General features: G+C 34.4%; 2 protein-coding genes and 1 long non-coding RNA gene across 3 annotated transcripts; 2 read left to right on the forward strand and 1 right to left on the reverse strand.

The window, feature by feature from the left end:
• Positions 1 to 283: 283 nt before the first annotated feature.
• Positions 284 to 4216, forward strand: LOC120083299 (uncharacterized). Its single transcript, XM_039038985.2, has 10 exons — positions 284 to 503; positions 604 to 673; positions 1001 to 1068; positions 1469 to 1530; positions 2098 to 2179; positions 2268 to 2501; positions 3401 to 3529; positions 3606 to 3667; positions 3767 to 3883; positions 3990 to 4216. Exons 1-10 carry the CDS (start codon positions 453 to 455, stop codon positions 4081 to 4083), a joined length of 969 nt encoding a protein of 322 aa, XP_038894913.1. The 5' UTR covers positions 284 to 452; the 3' UTR covers positions 4084 to 4216.
• A 1087-nt stretch (positions 4217 to 5303) lies between these two features.
• LOC150034585 (uncharacterized) lies at positions 5304 to 9885 on the forward strand. The gene is made up of 3 exons (XR_016531409.1): positions 5304 to 5436; positions 5517 to 5635; positions 9756 to 9885. It is a non-coding gene; the product is annotated as an uncharacterized LOC150034585 (long non-coding RNA).
• LOC120083300 (thaumatin-like protein) lies at positions 6191 to 7479 on the reverse strand. Its single transcript, XM_039038989.2, has 2 exons — positions 7094 to 7479; positions 6191 to 6981 (listed from the first exon to the last, which is right to left on the reverse strand). The coding sequence occupies exons 1-2, from the start codon at positions 7158 to 7160 to the stop codon at positions 6299 to 6301; spliced, it is 750 nt and encodes a 249-aa protein (XP_038894917.1). The 5' UTR covers positions 7161 to 7479; the 3' UTR covers positions 6191 to 6298.
• Positions 9886 to 10186: the final 301 nt, after the last annotated feature.

Below are 10186 nucleotides of genomic sequence, written 5' to 3' on the forward strand. Positions count from 1 at the left end.
GATCAACCCAAATTTTTTTACGCAACTCACAGCCCAACCCAATTAAATAAAAGTAGAAAAATTCAATCCAATTCAATCCAAGAACAAAACTAATCTAATCAAACTCTTATATTTTAGGTTGGATTATTCAGATTGTCGAATTATTTGAACACCTTGTATCTAGAGGAAAAATTAAAAATTAATTGAAGGACTTTTCAAAAAGCATGAAAAGTTGAAGATTTCTGACCAATTCCCGAAATTGAAGTATAAAAGTAAAAGTAACGGAAAGGGTGGGAACGGAGGGAAGATGTCAACAGAAAGGATTGGTTAATACAACCGTCGTGTTGTTCGAATCCTGGCCAAAAACTCTTTTGACTTCTCCGATTCCTAATTTGTTATTTAGTCTCATAAGATTCTTCTTACTCTCCACCGCACAAACTGAAATCCTCACTTGTTTCGTCGTCGACGGCTTCATGGGCACTGTAATCGACTCCCATTTCTTGGCGCTCACTGCCATTGTCACTGTAAGCTTTCCACCTTTTCTGAATTTCTAATTCTCTTTTCAATTTCCCCCGTCATTCTTCACTTCATTGTACTTTCTGACACTTATTTTGTGATTCCCAGATTGGGTATCAACTATCCTTCTTTATAATCACAGCTCTTCTCAAGTTTGACAAAGTCACTGATTTCGCTGGTACTTATTTGCTTTCTTTCTCAAGAATCTGAATTCGTGTTGCCGGGGGTTGGGGGGGGGGGGGGGCCCCCCCAGAGAGAGAGAATAGCTGGAATAGCTTTTTTCTAAGGCTTAGGTTTTCAAATTTTAATATCCTAAGTGAAATGAAACTGTAAAGAAGAAATTGGAAGTTTGTATGGGAACAGACTGAAGGAATCGATTCAGAATTTCACTGTAAGAAATAAGTTGGTTGTTTAGGTGCTGAGAAATGGTAAGGCGTATGTCTTTTTATGTACTGGGTATCACTATTTAGTTTTGATGTCTATTTATGAAGTTTCTAATTTACAGGTAGCACAAATTTTGTGATACTTGCTGTTTTGACTCTAGTTCTTAAAGGCAGTTGGCATTTTAGACAGGTAATGCTGTTTGATTCTGTAAATACGTATTTACATCACTTCATTTACGAAGTTTCTATGTTTCGGTTCATTCCACGTTGCAATTACAACAATGGTCTCAAATTTTGTAACTTCCCTGATGTAACAAGTGCCAATCATGGTTTCAGAATCTGTGAAAACAATGGGCCTTGGGTTTAATTCTACAGTTTTGATTTACTATGTGACTGAAGAAGATACCTTGTAGGAGTTTCTTTTCCGCACACTTCATTGTCGGCATTTTGTGCTGCCTCATGTTGTTCTTCTTTTCTTACTATATCCAAACTGACTATTCTATGAAAAGAAGTTGGTGTCCAATAATATAGAAATTTTTTTGGCGTAAAAACAGTTTTCTGACAAATGAATTTATGGTTCTATTTTCCAGGTAATTCTGTCTGTGCTTGTAGTGACATGGGGTCTTCGCCTTGGTTTTTTCTTGTTAATGAGGTATGTAAAACAGCTCGCCATAAATAAGCCTTCAATTTCACATTTCGTTTTGGTGGTAAATGGTAATATTGTCTAGCCTGCTAAGAATTAGTACAAGAGAGCATTTTTTTTGCCTTTCATTCTGTTACACCCAATAGCATATTTTCTCCATCATCAATATTAGGTTCTAACATGTTATAGTAAGTATTGTGGCCTTTAATCTGAAGAGAAACATTTGTTATTTGGTTATGAATAAACAACCCAACTAGTCATTTTTGTGCGTGTATGTGGAGATCACACTAGTTTCCCTGTGCTTCTCATTATTTTTATCGGTTTAAGATGGGGCATAATTTGAAGAAGGAAGGGGAGACTTAAATCTTTGAAATTAGAAAATGGGCTGAGATAGTTCTCTAAATGTACACCTTTAGCTATAATGTTGGTTATATAAATTTCAATTATACTGCTTGGAAATCATAAATTTTTGTTCAATCTATGAATGACATGATAGGAGAATATTGATTTTGATGGACAACATTGTTATAACAAGTGCTTAGTGTAGTTTCTTGTTTTTCTTTATGTTCCCCTCAGGATTTTGCAATGGGGAGAGGATCGGCGTTTTGATGAAATGCGTAGTAATTTGGGAAAATTGGCAGTTTTCTGGATATTTCAGGTGGATTGGATTATTCGTACGTCGTAATATCAATTTTCCATTTTCTCTACTCTGAGGCCATTTCTATCTCACCATTTCATTAATTCAGGCTGTCTGGGTCTGGACCGTCAGTTTACCTGTCACAGTGGTCAATGCAAGCAATCACAATCCACCACTCCGAGCTGCAGATGTAATTGGGTGGATTATGTGGTTAGTGGGTGTTGTAATCGAAGCTACAGCTGATCAACAAAAATTAGCCTTTAAAAACTCTCCAGAAAGTAGGGGGAAGTGGTGCAATGTTGGACTTTGGAAGGTCTCACGTCATCCTAATTACTTTGGTGAGGTTAGGCCACTGCTAAAAGTTTATATGTTTCATAACTGGCATTTCTTGTGCACTTTTGAAATATTAGTACAATATTCCAAGTAGCTATCTATTTGTTTTAAATTTCAGTTTCTTGCTTTATTATACTGGGATCCTTTGGCCTCATCAATCAGTATTCCTCACTTGACTTACTAACTGCAGGGATGGCATTCTTCTTCGGAAAGAGGAGTTGCTTGTTCTCTAAGTTTTCTTGGATATCTAGGATAAATAAATATGAGTTTGTTGGATACCCTCATATGCCAGTGCTTGGCCACGCTACTTTACTTCTCAAAGGAAAAAATGCTCAAAAGATATGAAACTTTGATAAACTTAATATTGACACTTGCGATAAAGAACTTATGTTTTCCTTCGGAGGAAGGATTCAAGTTATTAGTTTGGAAGAGTGTGGCTGCACTGACTTCTTGCATTGCGAAATTTTTTATGAGGGAGTGAATTGTTTTTCATGTATTGGGAATTATTTGTGATAGAATCTAAATATATTAAAATATAAACCGTTACCAAACTACAAAATAAATCAAGCAATTCAAGGTACTTGTACCTCGAACCCTCCCTTCTTGAAATCTCTCTCAAGCCCTAATTCACTCACCTCAATATTGCCTACAATCTTCTTTCCTCTTCCTTTTTATTTAAAACCGAATATCATAACAAGTTCCCTAACTAATTACTAACATACCTTTAATATCCTAATAACACCCTAATACAACCGAATATCATAACAACCTCCCTAACTAATTGATACCCTTGATATCCTAATAACACCCTAATACCATTCCTATCAGTTTGTTGATTCAATGTTTCAGCTAAGTATTTTTCTTTTCATCCTTTTAAAAAATGAACGCTTTTAACCATGGTGATAACAGATCTTTCTTTGGTGGGGAATTTTCGTTGCTTCCACGCCCGTTCTGGAAGGTGCCGAGTGGCTTGTGATACTTGGGCCAATATTTCTCACATTGCTGCTTCTTTTTATCAGTGGGATCCCACTACTTGAGGTTTGCTTTCCCCTCCCTTTCAATTTATCAGCAAATCTTTCTTCGTCTTAATTACTAACATGTTTTGTATTAACAGCAATCAGCAGATAAGAAATTTGGGAATGTGACTGAATACATACATTATAAAAGAAATACTAGGTGGAGTTCTTTTTTTCTTTTTCATTCATTTATTAAACACACCCACTAATTTAACAACTATATGGTAAAAGTAATGATCTTTTTGACTTTCTACTCCAGCCCCCTGATCCCACTGCCTACCGCAATATATGGAAACCTGCCCTCGTGGTTCAAGAAAATTTTTCTATTTGAATTACCTTTTTACAGCCGCAATCTTCCCGAGGGCGACCTAAACTGGTGAGAATGAATATTTTATCTTCTTGACACGTATTATTTTACATATTTACTCGGCCAGCTTCATTGATTTAATTGTAACACATTTGCTTGCATACACATGCGTCAGCTCTACTATATATCTGAAAGAAAGCCAACATCTGTACGCTTCATTTATGACTGATGGTCACTTAAAGCATGTAAGAAAAATTAATAATATTTGAACTTTGCTAGTCTGATACCGTGCCCGATAGTACTGAGCCAGACATTATTTGAAACTATGTAGGATCTATAAACGAATAGCAGTGCATATTTGTTCTTCTTCATTTTCCTTTTCTTTAAGTCATATTTTCAGTTCAGGGATTTTATCACGTGTGACAAGCATCAAGATGATCTTTCTGTTGTTAAGCTAATTCTATCTATTGCCTGAAGTTTCTTACAATTTGTGCAAGGTATAGAACAAGCAAGGGAGAAACCAGTGATAGATTGAAGATGGGTTAGCATTTGGACTTGTTAGAATTCTACAATTCTTGTTCATTAGTTTGAATAGAGCTTACAACACTGCTAGACGCGTTCATCACCATTCTTGCCACTATTCCAGTCTTCCTCTTATGATGTATCTATTGATTACAAAACCGACATTGATACTTATCTTTTATTTATTGTAGTATTTGTTAGTTTTGATTATTGATATAAATTTAGTTAAATATTGCCCCCACACTATTGTGTATAATATATTACATTGTTGATGCATTTGATGTCTTTAATCCAAAAGAAAATTTCGGACTGTATAGATCAAAGTAAATCAAGTTGAATCAAATGGTCATATTTTCTCTCTATTAATAGTTTAGTAATATGATTATTTTTCAGATTAAGGAAAGAATTGCAGAAGTTATTTTTCCTATACAACCATGTGTGAAAACTATACTATCACATTTTTTTTATTTATTTTTTATTGAAAGAGCATTATATGCATAGAGCTTGTAATTTTCTAATTGCAAAGATACATGTGCTTGCAAAGATACTTTTACTTCCCACTTTATGCACAAAATGCTTGCAATCCTCATCATCTTGACTCGTTGATGGTCATGTGACCCATTATCCCCTGCCTTCGCTACTTACGGGGTATGTCAAAAAAGCAATAATTCTTTTAGAAGTGCATCAATAAATTTACTGAAATGTAGGCTTGCCGTAGGTACAGGAGCTCCATAAATAGGGAGATAAGAATGGAGATGATGGGGTTTACATCGGTGTTACTCTGAGTCTTCTACTGTTTACAGTGATCTTAAATGTGACATTTTCAATTTGTTTCTCTTGTTCAATCGCATCATCAAAGCTAGCCTTTGATTTGCACATGATAGAATCTCCCTTTTTATTGTCAGATTTAATCTTTTCCTTCATATACGGATATTGATTTGAATTTAAATAGAGCAAAGTAATGGGACTGAATTGCCGCAGTGTGTTCTATGATGGCAAAAAGCAGCAAAAGATGGAATAAAGATCTAAGTCTTTGGCTCAAGTTGATTGATATTTGAAGCATTCAACAAAGAGATCATATGGCGCTGGACCCTTGGAAAGTTAGCCACTGAAAATGAGTTTATTTGTAACATCATATTGATAAACAATGACGTAGTCTAAATTGAAGATTCTTTTATAGGGCCACTCCATCAGGTAGACGGTCGCTGGGCTCTTGAGAATTTCCCTGGTTATTGTTCAACGTCCTCCCCTCAGCGCTGATGGCTGTAATTTGAATCAGACAGACTCCAGTGGGCCAAGGTAAAGATCTTTACTGAATATTACAATTCAAATTTATAACTTTTTTTTTTTTTTTTTGTAATTTACAAATTTACAACTGTTTTTCATAATTATATATTGTTAAAGACAAAGTATTAAGGCAACTTTTTCAAACCAAGTTCTAACCACCTAAACAAAAATTGGAAAAGCAAGTGTCAAGTAGGAGTAGTAGGACTACCTTTTTAAATATATATATATTTTCTTAGTGTGAAAACTACGGAAGCCATTGGATATCTAGCCCAGCTGGCATGACATGCTTTTCACCTTACAAAGATGTGGCCAAAGGAAAACTACAGAAATTCACTCATACTGTCACAGCACAGCTCATATGATACTGTCATTTCCATATTATTAATGGGGCAGGAGACTGCAATTCTGGGCAAGCTAATTAGCTTCTTAGTTCCCTTTTAAATTCATAAGTTATAGTCCAACCATTATCAAAAGAACCAAAACTACCCGTTAATACAAGGCCCCCCAACGGCCAAAAACCAATTAATTCTCTAGCATCATAAAGAAAGAGAGAGAGAAAGAGAGAAATGGCATCAATATAATAAGTCCATTAGTAAAAGCCACTACAGACCCCATAAACAAAACTCCTATTCAAAAGCATCATATTCTAGAGAGACTTTTTTTCCCTATTTTTTGCTAACCGTGATGAGGGCAAAAAGTAACCAAATAGTTGCCACCTGTGCAAGTTGCAATGCTAGTGGGATCATCATAAGCATAAGAGTATGCCTTAGGACAAGCAGTCTTGAAGATCTTTGAATAAGCAGTTGGCTTGCAGGATTGTGGATTCCCAAAGCTGCCTGTGCAGCAATACCTTGGAGAATTGAATGCAAAGCAAGCACTTTTGCAGGCCACCACTCTCCTATTATCATGAGATCTAACTTGTAAACCCACGGGACACATCATGTTAAGGTCACTAACACAGCCAGCATAGCTACATTTCCCTGAGCCTTTAGATGGAGTAATCGAAATAGCAAGATTGTAGCCATCAACAAGGCTCACATCATAGAAATCTTGGTCATTTCCAAGTGTAATCTCAGCAAGAGTGGCTGGTGGAGTACCTCCAATGCCATTACAGAAGAGAGCACCACCACAATCCCCTGTAGCGCACTTTCCTCTTCCAGATGCGTCAAAAGCACAGCCATGGCGGCCCCAGAAGCGGCCAGACCAAAGGGCTGGAAGGCGTAGAGAGTAAGCCTTGTTGGGTGGGAGCTTGAAGCCACCACGAGCCAACAAGGGCTTACCAGCGCTGGGCTGAATGCCAGGCCAAACCGGATGAGGGCATTTGTTGTAGAGTGTAATTGTGGTGGCAGAGACCAAAACTGTGTCAAATCGAAGAAGAGAAAGCCATGGATTTGAGTCACATTGTTTTGAATCTAAGAACATAAAAAGAATAACAAGATTTCATGAGTAGAGAGAGTGAGAGTTAGTTACCTGAAATGTGGGAAGTCAAGAGGGTGTAGAGAGTGAGAGCTACAAGAGATCTCAGATATACTTTCATGACTGATAGAGTTCAAGAGTGTTACAGAGAGTTTGTCTTTCTTCTGCTAAAACTCCCCACTAGAGTTGTTAGATATGAGGGTTTATATAGAGAAATAGACAATGTAGAGTGGAGAGGTTGAGTAAAATGAGGAGAGAGGCCTGGCGCACTCAAAAAGTTGAAATGGGGTGAAGCCTTTTACAATTATATAATAGTTGAAATATTATGTATTTTACCCTTACTCGGTGTGTATCCTCACGGTTTTGAACTATGACTTTTAAACTCTACTCCTTGTTTAGTTCAAGAAATTGGTTGATCTTATTAATAAAAATATCAATTTTATATCTTATCAAATTTTTATAGTGTGGATCTAGGGATTTACAATTCTTCAGACTCACTATTTCACTTCTTACTCCAAACACCCCTCTAGGATTTTATATTATTAACATGATTCAAAATAGTCTCATTTCTAAAGTGCATCAACTAAAATAAAGTATCTTTAAAAAATAATAATAATAAAGTAGAGTTGAAAGTATAGGACTAAAATGAACTAAAGACGAAGTACAGAAACAAAGGTAATATTTAAATGTATGGGAAGTTCGGGCCAAGGAGTTAGGGAGTTGGAAAGTGTAAAGTTGTAAACTTCATTTCTTGTTTGATCCAAGAAGTTCGTGGATGTCACTACTAAAGATCATCATTATTAATTCCTTACCCTGCGAGCCTCGTAAGTTCACAATTCCACTCATCCCAAACATCCCTTTAAAAAAGTGTTTGATCCAAAGAATTGAAGTTCAAGAAGTAGAGTTGTTTGACCTAAAAAATTCGACTAAATAACATTCATTTCATGTTTTATTAATTCTCTACGCTATAAATTTTTTCATGCTATCTCTTTTGTTTGTCGGCATGTTTTTAAAAATAGAGTAAAGCGTAATGAATTAAAGTAGAGTTTACAAATATTTATGATGAGAGTTAAAAATAAGGATTATGATATTCTGGTAGTAGTAAAAGATTTAAATAATGAAGCAGTTAAGTGACAAATTTTTATGTAGTGATATGATATGAATCCGTTTGTGAATAAAAATGGAGAGTTATGTAGAGGGTAAAAAAGAGCGTAATTGATGACAAAGTTGCCCAGTTCCCAAAGTTGTCAGAAGCAGAGAAGGGGTTTGGTTGTGCTCATTTTACAAAAAGGAAACTGCTTCACATGTCAAGGGAATCACTCTGTTTCCTTTAATTTAACCTTTCTTTTTTTCCTTTCTTTTTTTCTTTTTGAATTGAAAAAAGCATATAGAAAGAGATAATGGCCTCTCTCCCTCCATTCTTCACTTTCTTCAATAATCCAATTAATGACTGCTTCCCATTTTAAGATTCTTCCTCGAGAACCAAAAGCTGCTTCTCATTTATTTATCTTTACATTCCTTTTTTTTTTTCTTTATTTTTTCCATTTTTCAGACTACAAATTTGATTTTGTAAATAAAATTTATAATAAGAAGTTCTACTTTCTACCGTTGGTTTATTATTAACCTTCATTACATCTGATGGTGTAGAAAAGTACCGAAAGAAAATACTTTTTTATTTCTAGGTTTTGGAGTAAGTTTCTAAAGTTTTAAGAGGATTACACATTTAATTTTTAAATTTTGAGTTTGGTTTCAATTTAATTTATAAATTTTAAAATGATTTGCTAAAAAAATTAACAGTATATTTTCTAAATATTTTAATTCATTTTATTATATTGAAAATCAGTAGAAAAAATGATTTTTAATAAAACAATATCTCCCATAATGATGTGTCTTGAGGTGAAATAATTAATATTAACAAGATGAAACTTTTTTTCATCCTTAATAACCTAATGATTTCCGGTAAGAAACCCATTCATTTTTTTTAAATTAAGAAGTCAATGATTTAATTAATGATGCATTTAGTGAGAGAATTAATTTAGAATTATGTTGAATAATAATATTAAATTACCAATAACAGCAATAAGATTGACACGTGTGGGGTTGGGTAAATAGTTGGTGAAGAAAGTAGGGTACACACGTTTGGCGCAACTGAGCACAAACTTTGATCTTTTCGGCATCAACGGCTCCGATTACTTTATTCCACTTTTTGGATCTGACTGTGCAACGGCTCTGCTACTGATTACCACACATGAACAAAGTTAAGATCACATTTCCCTTTATACCCCTTTTTTTTTTTTTTTCACTTTTACCCTAAAGAAAATTTGTCCCTCTCGCTGGAACCGACACCAAAGCAAACGGATTATTAATTTTTTATTTGTTTATTTGTTTGTTTTTATTTTTTTCTAAACAACACCAAAGCAAACAATTATTAAAGGAGAAACTATAATTTTGATTTAAATACTACTTTTGTTGTTTTTGTCTTTTGTTAGTTCATTTTGACCTATGTACTCTTAAAATATCTTTATCGTGATTATATGTTTAATTTTAATCTATTTTGACTACTTATTTTCAAAATATTTACTTTAATTTTTGTGTTTAAATTTTGTTTCATTTTAGTCTTTAAACTTTTAAAAATATATTTTTGTGTTTTTAATAAAGTGGTACATTTTTTTTACACCCTTGAATGGTCTAACAGTACCCTAGTGTTTTTGTGCAGGATCTATTCATATCAGTGAGGAGAACATTGAGATCGGTTGTAGTTTGTACAAATTACAATAGACACTTACCAAAGTTTCATTACCTATTTTGAGGGTTTAGGTACTTCTAAATTCAGCTACGAGAAATTTTTTATCTTCATCTTTCTTCTTTAGGTACTTCTCAACGTGAGCCGACATGTACAATAGAATATCTACCGTTATACTAGAGCTCACTCTCACTATGTCTTCGGTAAATTCAATGAATATTCACTAAGAAAAATTCAAGTGGAGAAGACACCTCTCCTGATGCATAACTTGTATGTGTTTGCTCTCAATGATTTTTATTTGATTTTTCTTACTTTCTTTCATGTAGGAGATTGTTCAATATTTGTAGTGAAACTTTTGTGAATATTTCAAACGTAAAAATAGATTTAATTGTGTAGATTAAATT

The sequence above is a fragment of the Benincasa hispida genome, chromosome 8, assembly GCF_027475165.1.
Source record: "Benincasa hispida cultivar pf3 chromosome 8, pf3_genome.v1.1, whole genome shotgun sequence".
Lineage (NCBI taxonomy): Eukaryota > Viridiplantae > Streptophyta > Magnoliopsida > Cucurbitales > Cucurbitaceae > Benincasa > Benincasa hispida.

Coding starts and splice junctions, on each gene's coding strand:
- LOC120083299 (XM_039038985.2), top strand. CDS start 453: ATGGGCACTGTAATCGACTCCCATTTCTTGGCGCTCACTGCCATTGTC. Junction 2,502..3,400: donor ATCCTAATTACTTTGGTGAG/GTTAGGCCACTG, acceptor TGGTGATAACAG/ATCTTTCTTTGGTGGGGAAT. Junction 3,668..3,766: donor CATTATAAAAGAAATACTAG/GTGGAGTTCTTT, acceptor TTTCTACTCCAG/CCCCCTGATCCCACTGCCTA.
- LOC120083300 (XM_039038989.2), bottom strand. CDS start 7,160: ATGAAAGTATATCTGAGATCTCTTGTAGCTCTCACTCTCTACACCCTC. Junction 6,982..7,093: donor CTTGACTTCCCACATTTCAG/GTAACTAACTCT, acceptor GATTTGACACAG/TTTTGGTCTCTGCCACCACA.